Raw genomic sequence first — 13,790 nt, 5'->3', positions numbered from 1 at the left:
AAACAGCTCAGACAGCTGTTTTATTTTAAAGCGTTTTGCTCGAATACAGGCGAGCGACCAGTGCAGGACAGTGTGTTAAGCTGTTCACAGCGTCGTGCACGGCTGTTTTCAGTCGGGGTGGGGAGGGGGAAAGGTGGGGGGGAACCTGCACAACGCGTGTCGGTTTATGTGTACTACAGCACGTCTTCATCCCGGCGCCCACGCCAGCAGCAGCAACCCAATCCATCCCAGTCTGCAACCAGACTCAACTCAAAGCGTGTGTAGGAAGGAAGGAAGGAAGGAAGGATCTGCGGTACATGCTGGTTCACATCGAAGTTAGACACAAAATGTTCGAGAAACTCAGCGGGTGGGGCAGCATCTCTGGAGAAAGGGAATAGGTGACCTTTCGCGTTGAGACCCTTCTTCAGACTGACAGGGGAGAGGGAAACGAGAGATATGAAAAGATACACACGAACAAATTAACGAAAGATATCTGGCTTTGCATATCTTTCTATTTGTTCTATTTTCCTTTTGATATCTTTGCTAGGACATCAAATGCAGTTTGATGATTAATTTAGAGATAAGCACAGAAAGAGGCCATTTGGCCCACCGAGTCCACGCCAACCAGTAATCGCCACACACTACCATTATCCTGCACACACTAGGGACAATTTTTCAATTTTACCAAAGCCAATTAACCGCAGAACCTGTATGTCAAGTAAGTTATCTGTTTACTGTAAATTGCACCTAATCGTTGTTTAGTTTAGAGATACAACACGGAACCAGGCCCTTTGGCACATTGGATCCGCGCAATCCCCGCACACGAACATTATCCTACACACACTAGGGACAATTTACAATTATACCAAGCCAATGATCCTGTAAACCTGTACACCTCTGGAGTGTGGGAGGAAATACAGAGATTCCAAAGAAAACCCACGCAGGGAGAACGTACAAACTCCACACAGACAGCGTCCGTAGTCAGGATCGAACCCGGGTCTCTGGCGCGGTAGGGCAGCAACTCTACCGCTGCGCCACAGTACCCTAGTATTGAGTTGTCCACTATTGAGATCCACTTTAAGGGCATGGCGAGACTGAGAGTCCATAGCACAAATACCTGTCCTCATGTTAGCACTGTCAAGCACAAAATCCTTCTGCTATCACTGGCCTGCCAGGACACAAGGTCCATTTCACTCTCAGCTCTCTAGCTAGTTTGCTTTCATCCCAATGCCCTCAGGATCTGATGCATTGATTTAAATTAGTGATAAAATATCCGAGCTTTTACCCTCCACATTGAATGACCAACACACACACAGACCATTCATGCACACCACTGTTTATACCCCACATGCACCGCCTCCCATTTCCCTTCACACAATTCAATCAGAATATTCCATTAACTTTCTCCCTTCCTTGTGTGGCCTCTTTAATATGATTCAAAGCAGAAAATACCCACCAAGTGCTGTTGGCCTGAAGGTTCAAAGAATGAATTCAAATATTTTGTGTTTTTAAATCAATGTTTAAGAAAATTGGTTTAAGTATGGTACTTTGTCACATGTACCTTTGTACAGAAATTCACTTTTGTATACAGTTCAGTACGAGTATCACTATACATAAGCACTTAGATATATATTACTGACTGACTGCAAAAGCTTTTATAGATATGTGAAGAGAAAAAGATTAGTTAAAACAAATGTAGGTCCCTTGCAGTCAGAAACGGGTGAATTGATCATGGGGTACAAGGACATGGCAGACCAATTGAATAACTACTTTGGTTCTGTCTTCACTAAGGAAGACATAAATAATCTGCCGGAAATAGCAGGGGACCGGGGGTCAAATGAGATGGAGGAACTGAGCGAAATCCAGGTTAGCCGGGAAGTGGTGTTAGGTAAATTGAATGGATTAAAGGCCGATAAATCCCCAGGGCCAGATAGGCTGCGTCCTAGAGTACTTAAGGAAGTAGCCCCAGAAATAGTGGATGCATTAGTGATAATTTTTCAAAACTCTTTAGATTCTGGAGTAGTTCCTGAGGATTGGAGGGTAGCTAATGTAACACCACTTTTTAAAAAGGGAGGGAGAGAGAAAACTGGGAATTACAGACCAGTTAGTCTAACGTCGGTAGTGGGGAAACTGCTAGAATCAGTTATTAAAGATGGGATAGCAGCACATTTGGAAAGTGGTGAAATCATTGGACAAAGTCAGCATGGATTTATGAAGGGTAAATCATGTCTGACGAATCTTATAGAATTTTTCGAGGATGTAACTAGTAGAGTGGATAAGGGAGAACCAGTGGATGTGTTATATCTGGACTTTCAGAAGGCTTTCGACAAGGTCCCACATAAGAGATTAGTATACAAACTTAAAGCATACGGTATTGGGGGTTCAGTATTGATGTGGATAGAGAACTGGCTGGCAGACAGGAAGCAAAGAGTAGGAGTAAACGGGTCCTTTTCACAATGGCAGGCAGTGACTAGTGGGGTACCACAAGGCTCAGTTCTGGGACCCCAGCTATTTACGATATATATTAATGATTTGGACGAGGGAATTGAATGCAACATCTCCAAGTTTGCGGATGACACGAAGCTGGGGGGCAGTGTTAGCTGTGAGGAGGATGCTAGGAGGCTGCAAGGTGACTTGGATAGGCTGGGTGAGTGGGCAAATGCATGGCAGATGCAGTATAATGTGGATAAATGTGAGGTTATCCACTTTGGTGGCAAAAACAGGAAAGTAGATTATTATCTGAATGGTGGCCGATTAGGAAAGGGGGAGATGCAACGAGACCTGGGTGTCGTGGTACACCAGTCATTAAAAGTAGGCATGCAGGTGCAGCAGGCAGTGAAGAAGGCGAATGGTATGTTAGCATTCATAGCAAAAGGATTTGAGTATAGGAGCAGGGAGGTTCTACTGCAGTTATACAGGGTCTTGGTGAGACCACACCTGGAGTATTGCGTACAGTTTTGGTCTCCTAATCTGAGGAAAGACATTCTTGCCATAGAGGGAGTACAGAGAAGGTGCACCAGACTGATTCCTGGGATGTCAGGACTTTCATATGAAGAAAGACTGGATAGACTCGGTTAGTACTCGCTAGAATTTAGAAGATTGAGGGGGGATCTTATAGAAACGTACAAAATTCTTAAGGGGTTGGACAGGCTAGATGCAGGAAGATTGTTCCCGATGTTGGGGAAGTCCAGAACAAGGGGTCACAGTTTAAGGATAAAGGGGAAATCTTTTAGGACCGAGATGAGGAAAACTTTTTTCACACAGAGAGTGGTGAATCTGTGGAACTCTCTCCCACAGAAGGTAGTTGAGGCCAGTTCATTGGCTATATTTAAGAGGGAGTTAGATGTGGCCCTTGTGGCTAAAGGGATCAGGGGGTATGGAGAGAAGGCAGGTACAGGATACTGAGTTGGATGATCAGCCATGCTCATATTGAATGGCGGTGCAAGCTCGAAGGGCCGAATGGCCTACTCCTGCACCTATTTTCTATGTTTCTATGTTTCTATATTAGATAGGTATCTTAGTTACAGCACAAGTGTATAGAGGCATTACACTGAGACGATATATAATAACCAATTTGGCGCCATTTTCAAGTCCCAAGTTTTGTAAATATAACTGTTTAATGCTATTTAAGTTACCTGTGGAAAGACAATAGACAATAGGTGCAGGAGTAGGCCATTCGGCCCTTCGAGCCAGCACTGCCATTCAATGAGATCATGGCTGATCATCCCCAATCAGTACCCTGTTCCTGCCTCAATAGCAAGAATGTCCTTCCTCAAATTAGGGGACCAAAACTGCACACAATACTCCAGGTGTGGTATCACTAGGGCCCTGTACAACTGCAGAAGGACCTCTTTGCTCCTGTACTCAACTCCTCTTGTTATGAAGGCCAACATGCCATTCGCTTTCTTCACTGCCTGCTGCACCTGCATGCCTACTTCCCACCTTAAGCTACCTGCAAACAATGGCCCCAAATACAGACTTAAGCCACTCCACTTGGTAGCAATGCTTACAGTAACGTCAAGTGATCAGTGTAAAAGTGTAACACTGCTAACATGGATAAGTGGAGTAGAAACATAGAGAATAGTTGCAGGAGTAGGCCATTCAGCCCTTTGAGCCAACTCGACCATTCAATATGATCATGATTGATCATCCAAAATCAGTACCCTGTTCCTGCCTTTTCCCCATATCCCTCGATTCCGTTAGCCCTAAGAGCTATATCTAACTCTCTCTTGAAAACATCCAGTGAATTGGCCTCCACTGCCTTCTGTGGCAGAGAATTCTGGAGTAGTGATGGGAACCATTCCAATGTTTTGGGAAAATGTGCCTTTTATAGATGAGAGTCCTGGAATTCAGCCATTCTGTTCAAATAAAGATTTCTATGGATTTCCCATTGAATTGATAGTTCCCTCTGGATTTATCTTTATATGAAATTATCAACAGTAATCGTCTGGCATTCACTGCAACTTTTCCCAAGTGACCATCTTTCTATAGTTTTCACATTTGGTAAAAAGGGAATTAAAATAATCCTTGCCTTATTTCTTTACTGTGGCCGCTGTGACTTAGTGAACTATCTTGTGTGTGCAGGTTCATGATCTGAGCATGGTGTGCAGGAATTCTATGTCATCACAGATGCTGCTTTTATACGGCAATATTGAATCAGTTTGGTTTCGTAGAGAGATACAGGATAGAAACAGCCCCTTTGGCCCACCGTGCTAACACAGGCAGCACCCGAGGTCAGTCTCGAACCTGGGTCTCTGGCACTGTGAGACAGCAGCTCCAGCAGTTGCATCTTTTCTTTCTTTAGGATATTTCAAAGAAGGAAACATCGTCCAAGAGCCTGAAAGGTCGTCAAATTTATAGCTCTGGACTTGTTCCTCTCCAAAGGCATGGTGGCGCAGCTGCAGAGTTGCTGCCTTACAGCGCCAGAGACCCGGGTTTCATCCTGACTACGGGTGCTGTCTATATGGAGTTTTGTACGTTCTCCCCGTGACCTGCATGGGTTTTCTCCGAGATCTTCGGTTTCTTCCCACACACCAAAGACATACAGGTTTGTAGGTTAATTGTCTTAATATAAATGTTAAATTGTCCCTAGTGTGTAGGGTTGGTTGTGTTAACATGCGGGGATCGCTGGCCAGTGCGGACTTGGTGGGCCGAAGGGCCTGTTTCCGCGCTGCATCACTAAACTAAACACAAATGTGCGTTTTTCAGTTTCATGGATGGGACCTTGCTTCAACATTTTCTGGGAAACATTTCCGGAGTTGGAACCGCTGGATTAGATATAGAATTTGTAGGAATGAGCATCAGACGCTGGTTTACACCGAAGATTGACACAAAAAGCTGGAGTAACTCGGTGGCTCTCGACTCGAAACTTCGCCTTTTCCTTTTCTCCAGAGATGCTGCCTGACTCGCTGAATTACTCCAGCATTTTGTGTCTATCTTAGCTATAGAATTTATTCCTTTTGGATTTGAGTTGAAGAATTTTGGATTATTCCTTCAACTGAAGAAACTATTGGATGAGTTCACAGTATGCTTTGGTTTGCCCGTATCATTCGACTGAAAATCACCATCTGAATTGTAACCTCCCATCTCTCCTTATCTAAATCTATCAGTCTGAAAAGAGGTCCGACCTAAAATGTCAGCTTTCTATGTGCTCCAGAGGTGCTACCTGACCCACTGAGTTACTCCTCCACTTTATCTTTTCTTGTAAACCGTCATCTGCTGTTCATTGGTTCAGAGTCTCACCTGGCAAGAAATGTGCAGGAAGGAACTGCAGATGCTGGTTTAAACTGAAGATAGACACAAAATGCTGGAGTAACTCAGCGGGGCAGGCAGCATCTCTGGAGAGAAGGAATGGGTGACGTTTCGGGTTGAGACCCTTCTTCGGACCAGTCAGGGGAAAGGGAAACTAATAATAATAATAATAATAAATTTTATTTATGGGCGCCTTTCAAGAGTCTCAAGGACACCTAAACTAGAGATAAAGATGGTGATGTAGAGAGATATAGAAACATAGAAAATAGGTGCAGGAGTAGGCCATTCGGCCCTTCGAACCTGCACCGCCATTCAATATGATCATGGCTGATCATCCAACTCGGTATCCTATACCTGCCTTCTCTCCATACCCCCGATACCTTTAGCCACAAGGGCCACATCTAACTCCCTCTTAAATATAGCCAATGAACTGGCCTCAACTACCTTCTGTGGCAGAGAATTCCAGAGATTCACCACTCATAGAACAAATGAATAAAAGATATACAAAAAGGTAACAATGATAAAGGAAACAGGCTGTCAGCTGTTTGCTAGTTGAGAACGGGAACCTGGTGCGACTTGGGGGGGGGGGGGGGGGGGGGAGGGATGGAAAGAGGGAATGTAGGGGTTACTTGAAGTTAGAGAAATCAATATTCATACCACTGGGTTGTAAGCTGCCCAAGCGGAATATGAGATACAAGAAATGTAATCTCTTTCGACCTAACAATGAAAATGACCCAGCATGCATTTAACTGTGTTGATCATTTCCCAATTACTTGCTAATTCTACAAGTTTATTAATGCCCTCACATAATATATTACCATTCTCCTTAGTACTTGTGGAGCACCACTGCCACTTCCACTGTGAACAGCTAGTCTTTACTCCCACCCTGCTGTCAGTCTTTAAATCAACCAGCAATCCATGAGATCAAAGGACACCGATTGGAAGTATTAACTCTCTCCATCCATTGAGTATTTCCTACAATTTTTGCCTTTGCTTTAAGACCCATTCTGCCAAATAATCTCTGGTTGCGTGATGCCATTCATTCGTCTATTGGGGGTTACCCTTTATTAAAACCTTTTGAGATTCTAGATAAATTACATCCAGAATTGCATCTAGTGCAGCACAGTGGCGCTGTGGTAGAGCTGCTGTCTTACAGCGCCAGAGACCCGGGTTCAATCCTGACTAGAGATGTTTTCCGTACGGTGTTATGTACGTTCTCCCCGTGGCCTCCGTGGATTTTCTCAGGGTGCTCCGGTTTCCTCCCACATTCCAAAGACGTGCAGATTTGTAGGTTGGTAGACACAACATGCTGTAGAAACTCAGCGTCTACGGAGAGAAGGAATTGGCGACGTTTCGGGTCGAGACCCTTCTTCAGACAGATAGATGCTGTCTCACCCGCTGAGTTTCTCCAGCATTTTGTGTCTACCTTCGATTTTACCAGCATCTGCAGTTTTGAAATCCATTCTCTCTATTCATTATCACACTTTTTTTGACACTCAATGTTCTTCTGTTCGATCCTTGGGTGGGAATTACATTATTTTTCTCTCCACTACCTCTCAGCTGACTGGTTAATGATTGTCTGAACATGTTCTGTTCCTCGTCCTAATGTAGGAATCGCATTAGGTATACACCAGCCCTCTGGCGTACATCATTTTATACATAACCACGAAACATGCAGAAATAATCTCTTCCTTGGGATTCTTTTAAAATGGATGGCTGCTAATCAATGCAGACAACGGTTTTATCTTCCAGGTTGATTTGCTTGTTTACTACATCGCCTTTTATTTATTTTATTTTAAGGGCACACTTCCTTCCCTTCCTATTACAATGTCTGCATGTTCGACCTTCTGGGTAAATATTGAAGCAAGATAATGATTTAATCTTTCAGTATTGTTCCGGTTGTTGCCTATGGCATAATTCTTTCAAACCCTTAATTATTCTACTGCCATCTGACATTTTTTATTGATGCGTTCGTAAAATATTTAATGTCTTATTATGTATTCCTTGATAATTTAAGCACACAAATTTTCTTGGCCCTCCGTGATTTATTTCCCCCACTTCTTTTCTATTCCCCTTGTAATCTTTCTTATCCTTTTAGGCATTCCCATGGGATTGCTTTGCTGGGAGCCAGCATGAGCCCATTGGGCCGAACAACCTCCTGGTCTGCTGTAATTAGGAAAGAATTAGAAAGAACTTCCGGTAGGCGGCGCGGCTCTCGTCAGCAGCGGCCTCTGCAGTCCGTCTGCGTTTTTATTATTTTATGTCTATGTTTTTATGTAGTTTTGTTATTTTTGTTGGGGTATGTGTGTGGGGGGGTGGGGGTGGTGTGGGGGGGTTGGGGGTAACTTTTAAATCTCTCCCTGCACGGGAGACCCGACCTTTTCTTTGTTGGGTCTCCGTTGTCGTTGGGGCTGCAACGAGGAGCGGCCTCCAACAGGAAGACCGGGGACTCCAGTGCCGACACTCACCTCACCGTCGCGGAGCTGGCCGAGTCCAGAGCGGGTGGAGCTGTGGTGGACGCTGCTGCGACCCGACCCCCGGAGATTCGGTGGCTGCAACTGCGGGTTTGGCGGACGGCACCGGGAGCCCGCGGGTCCCTGGAGGGTGACCGCTTTTCGGGGCTTCCGCAACGGCGACTTCTCCCGCCCGAGTTGCGGGGTTGAAGAGCTCCTGGAGCGGGGCCTTACAGCACCGCCCCGCGCGGCTTGGAATGGCTGCGGGACTGCGAGCGCGCGCCGGGGGCTCTAACATCTAGAACCCGGTGTGCGACCTTGCATTACCCGACGTGGCTTTAATGGCCACGGGACAATTCGCCATCGCCAGCCGGGGGCTTTGACTTTGACTCTGACATCGGGGGGGAAAGTGCAGTGGAGAGAGAAGTTTTTTTGGCCTTCCATCACAGCAATGTGATGGATGTTTATGTAAATTATGTTGTGTCTTGGGTCTATTTGTTTGTAATGTATGGCTGCAGAAACGGCATTTCGTTTGGACCTCAAGGGGTCCAAATGACAGTAAATTGAATTGTATTGTATTGTATTGTATAATTAATGGTTACCAGCGAGCTCCTGGACCTCCTGGACTCTTTAAAGGGCCTGTCCCACTGTACGAGGTAATTCAAGAGTTCTCCTGAGCTCGTGTAATGTACGTAGCGGGTACTTAAGAGTTCGTGAATGTCACGTAGCGCCTCATACGAGTAAAGATAGGTACTCGGGAAATCCGGTAAACTCGTGCCTTTTTTTCATCACTGTGATGAATCAATTCAAAAATGTCCACGAATAAAAAAATACTTGTGATTAAAAATTTTTCTACTTTTTACTCGTACGAGCCCCTACGTACCTGCTACGTACATTACACAAGCTTGAATCAGGGGAGAACTCGGGAGAACTCTTGAATTACCTCGTACAGTGGGACAGCCCCTTAAGCCTACAATATGTGCTTTAGTTCATTTTTTCTTTCAGTTAAATTCATCGGTCAGGGAAATAGTTTATTTTGATGGCTCAGAATAAAACATTGGAAAATAGAGTAGCCAACAATGTTAGAAGACAACAGAAGTGTTGCATTCACTTCAGATGCCAAGAGAACTGCTTTTCTTTTCGCTTGAGATACGTTGGAATTTCCAATCTAAGCACACCTTGTGTTTGTGGTCAATTAGTTCCTAGTGGGTGTCAAGGAAAGAGCATTCACGTCGCGCGGCCCTGTCTCCACCAATCTTTCCTCCACCATGCGTAAGAAGCGCAAGGAGCACTAGAAGAGCAAGATGCCATTGTATGCAGATGCCGAGGAGTGTGCTCAGCTCTGGCTGAACAATTTCTAATCTTGTGATGTGGACTCGATAAGAAGTTCCTAGTCATTCTTCTCAAGTCACCCCTGGTCATTTCTTGGAGGGAAGGGTCAAGTTGCTTCGCAAGTGCTAGCTATGGTGGACCCGTATAGTCTAGACACTGAATAATCCATCACTCCTGGTGGTTAGGATTGCATGCATGCAGTTTATCATGCAGTCCTCTGGCACTATAAACCTACGATTCTTCCCTTCATTAAATCATGCAAATAATTAGTTCATAATTCCATTTGCCTAAATATACATTTACAATCATTTAAAAGCTTCTGTTGTATTCCTACATTGTTGGCTATTTTAGTTTCCAATATCTTAAACATAGAAACATAGAAAATAGGGCAGGAGAAGTCCATTCGGCCCTTCGAGCCAGCACCGCCATTCAATATGATCATGTCGTCTCCAAATTTCTTTCTTGATTCTTTTCCACTACTTAGTGACTTGTAGACTTTACTTATTCGGATGATCAAAACTTTCTTTACAATGTTTACTCAATCTACATGGAGTGCTATTTTTGTGGTTCTCTTCTTTCTTGCATTAGATTGTTCCTCTTATGCACCACTATTCTATGCTGTTTTCTTTCACTTGACCTTCTTTAGATATGTTATATCCTGTATACACCCATTCGCAGTTTTGACTGTCCTATTATGTCTAGACATTTATGTCCAATGTCTTATCGACCGTTTCAGTTAGCATTCCTTCTCACTATGATAGACACAAAATGTTGGAGTAACTCAGTGGGACAGGCAGCATCTCTGGAGAGAAGGAATGGGTGAAGTTTCAGGGCCGAGACCCTTCTTCAGACTACTGGAATTTGACAGGTTTTTGGTTAGTACGGGTGCCAGGGGTTATGGGGTGAAGGCAGGAGAATTGGGTTGAGGGGGAAATTTTTCACACAGAGAGTGGTGAATCTCTGGAATTCTCTGCCACAGAAGGGAGTTGAGGCCAGTTCATTGGCTATATTTAAGAGGGAGTTAGATGTGGCCCTTGTGGCTAAAAGGATCAGGGGGTATAGAGAGAAGGCAGGTACAGGATACTGAGTTGGATGATCAGCCATGATCATATTGAATGGCGGTGCAGGCTCAAAGGGCCGAATGGCCTACTCCTGCACCTATTTTCTATGTTTCTATGTTTCTATGAAAGATAGATCAGCCATGCTTGAATGGCGGAGTAGACTTAATGGGCCGAATGGCCTAATTTTGCTCCGAGAATTTATGATCTTATGAAATAATGTTCTTTATTCTTTGTCATCAGAGCTGGACGACATGAACGTGGGGTTTTATGCCAACACAACATATTACTCATCTCTTTGATGGCACAGTGTGAATACAACACGGGAAGCACCAGTGGTCTGAGAAACATGCCAGACTTTGTATTCTAAAATGGCTTCTTAACAATTCGGAAGACTGCATACAAGTGGCGACACTGAATAGCTTTACTGCTTGTGACGTACCTCACTGGATTCATGCACAACGGCTGAGGTTTCTTGTCCCACTTCCACTGGAGACATGTTGTTGATCTTCCCTCTGGAACAGAGATGAGATTGAGTTTATAATCAAGTCGCGAGGGAATAGTGTCACTGAGATGTTATGGGGAAAGCTATACAAGACTGAGAAACATACAGATATTAATCGAAGATAACAAAATCACACATCTATTGGCACTGAGATGGCGTTGTTAGTACGGGGGGAAATCATATAGGTCACTTTCTTGCAACAAGACTAACGAGACTTTGGTGGCTCGGTGGCACAGTGGTAGAGTTGCTGTCTTTTTATGCCCCTGTCCCACTTAGGAAACCTGAACGGAAACCTCTGGAGACTTCGCGCCCCACCCAAGGTTTCCGTGCGGTTCCCGGAGGTTGCAGGTGGTTGCCGGAGGTTGCAGGTAGTGGAAGCAGGTAGGGAGACTGACAAAAACCTCCAGGAACCGCACGGAAATCTTGGGTGGGGTGGGGTGCAAAGCCTCCAGAGGTCTCCGTTCAGGTTTCCTAAGCGGGACAGGGGCATTTTACAGCATCAGAGACCCGGGTTCGATCCTGACTATGGGTGCTGTCTGCGCGGAGTTTGTACGCTCTCCCCGTGACCTGCGTGGGTTTTCTCCAGGAACTCCGGATTCCTCCCACACTCCAAAGACGAACATGTTTTAATTGGATTGGTAAGAATTGTTAATTGGCTTTGGTAAAAATCCAAATTGTCCCGACACCAGAATGACTGCAACTCAAGGAAGTATTTGCAGTGAGGATGCCTGATTAGTATAACAGCAAACAGAACAATCTGCTTCCCCAGGAACCATCAACACTACCGCCCTTTCAATCCTTTCCACTGGTTCAAAGACAGACACAAAGTGCTGGAGTAACTAAGGCAGCATCTCTGGAGAAAATGGATGGGCGACATTTCGGGTCACGGCCATTCTGCAGACAGTGAAAAAAGCGTTTCATTGTACCTCTGTGCACGTGACAATAAACTAAACTAAAATAAACCCGAAACATCACCCAAACCTTATTCTCCAGAGATGCTGCCTGGCCTGCTGAGATGCTCCAGCACCTTTTGTCTATCTTTGGTATAAACCAGCTTCTGCAGTTCCTTGTTTCCACTTTCGATTCGCTTGCTTTGCTATAACAGCTCACAGCTCTCGTTAGCATCATCTTTAATTCATGTTCCATTTAACGTCTCCCCATTTATATTGAATATCTCCTGTCCTCTGCCTTATTCCAAACCTGCCCATTGTTTACTCTGCCCCAAGCCCTACTCTGTCCACGGATCCTTACTTAGTAAAAAAAAAAGCCGTGCATCTTGACCTTTCAAGGATGAAAGGTGACTGGCCCGAACATTAAGTTTCTTCCTCCACAGGTCCAGGTTGTGCCATGGAAATGTTCAGTTTTCTAAATATAATTATTTCCAGCAGTAATTCGAGTTAATTTTTCTCCCCTGCATGTCGTCGCTTGCAATGTAGAAGGCAATAAATTATTAAGCCAGATTGATGTTCATGTGCTCCGCGCCACCAGACAATATTTGACCGAGACTAGACTTTAAAAAAAATATATTTAGAAATAAACAAACCAAGTTGCAACAAAGATAGACACAAAATGCCTGGGTGACTCAGCGGGACTGGCAGCTTCTCTGACGAGAAGGAATGGGTAACTTTTCGGGTCGGGACCCCTTCTTCAGACTAATGTCAGGGGAGTGGGCGGTACAGAGATAAAATGTAGTCGGTGACAGTAAGACTGGCAGGGGAACTGGGAAGGGGGAGGGGATGGAGAGAGGGGGAAAGCAAGGGCTACTTGAAGTTAGAGAAGTCAATGTTCATACCGCTGGGGTGTAAGCTGCCCAAGTGAAATATGAGCTGCTGTTCCTCCACTTTGAGCTGGGCCTCACTCTGACAATGGAGGAGGCCCAGGACAGAAAGGTCAGTGTGGGAATGGGAGGGGGAGGTAAAGTGTTGAGCAACCGGGAGATCAGGTAGGTTTAGGCGGACTGGGCGGAGGTGTTCAGCCACACGATCGCCGAGCCTGCGCTTGGTATGGTCACAACTCTGTCGAAATCTGTGGTCGTATCACGTACGAATCAGCCGTCACATTTTCTGCATTATAACAGTGGTGTGGCAAATTGCACCATCTGCCGTGACGTGCGGCAGGCACGGTGGCCCAGCGGTAGAGTCGCTACCTTACAGCACCAGAGACCCGCATTCCATCCTGACTACGGATGCTGTCGGTACGGAATTTGTCATTTCCCCCCGGTTTCCTCCCCACACATCCAAAGACGTACAGGTTTGTAGGTTAATTGCCTTGGTACAATTGTAAATTGGCCCTAGTGTGTGTAGGACAGTGCTAGTGTGCGGGGATCGCTGGTCGGCGCAGACTAGCGTTTAGACAAGCTAACCCTACAAAAGGTTGTAAGATCTGTCCTTTACATCTCAACGAGCCACAGATTCAATTTCAATTGTTAGCTTTTGACAATTTCATCCAGCGAATGAATACAGGCAGTTACTTCAATTTCAGATAACTTGTACCACCTCCTGTACGCTTCTTTACCTCCCGCTCCTACCCACCTCCTTGTCGTCCAACTCCACTCCTCCCATTTAAGTTCCCTTTCCCACACTTCCCATCCAACCCAACCCCCTCCCCTCCCCCCTCCCACACACACACCATCCTGTCCCCTTCCCCTTCCTGGTTCTATCCACACGTCACCCACACAATTGACCGGTAGGATCCCTCCTCTCGACTATCTGG

At 45.3% G+C, this 13,790-nt stretch overlaps 1 protein-coding gene across 1 annotated transcript in view; it reads right to left on the bottom strand.

Moving 5' to 3' along the window:
- fam13c (family with sequence similarity 13 member C) overlaps positions 1 to 13,790 on the bottom strand; it is a 98,387-nt gene that overhangs the window by 40,783 nt on the left and 43,814 nt on the right. The window contains exon 4 of the mRNA XM_033034341.1: positions 11,016 to 11,088. Within this exon, the coding sequence (XP_032890232.1) occupies positions 11,016 to 11,088 (73 nt within the window). The remainder of the gene's footprint in view (positions 1 to 11,015; positions 11,089 to 13,790) is intronic.

This window comes from Amblyraja radiata, chromosome 15 (genome assembly GCF_010909765.2).
Source record: "Amblyraja radiata isolate CabotCenter1 chromosome 15, sAmbRad1.1.pri, whole genome shotgun sequence".
Lineage (NCBI taxonomy): Eukaryota > Metazoa > Chordata > Chondrichthyes > Rajiformes > Rajidae > Amblyraja > Amblyraja radiata.
This window is presented reverse-complemented; position numbering and strand designations above follow the sequence as displayed.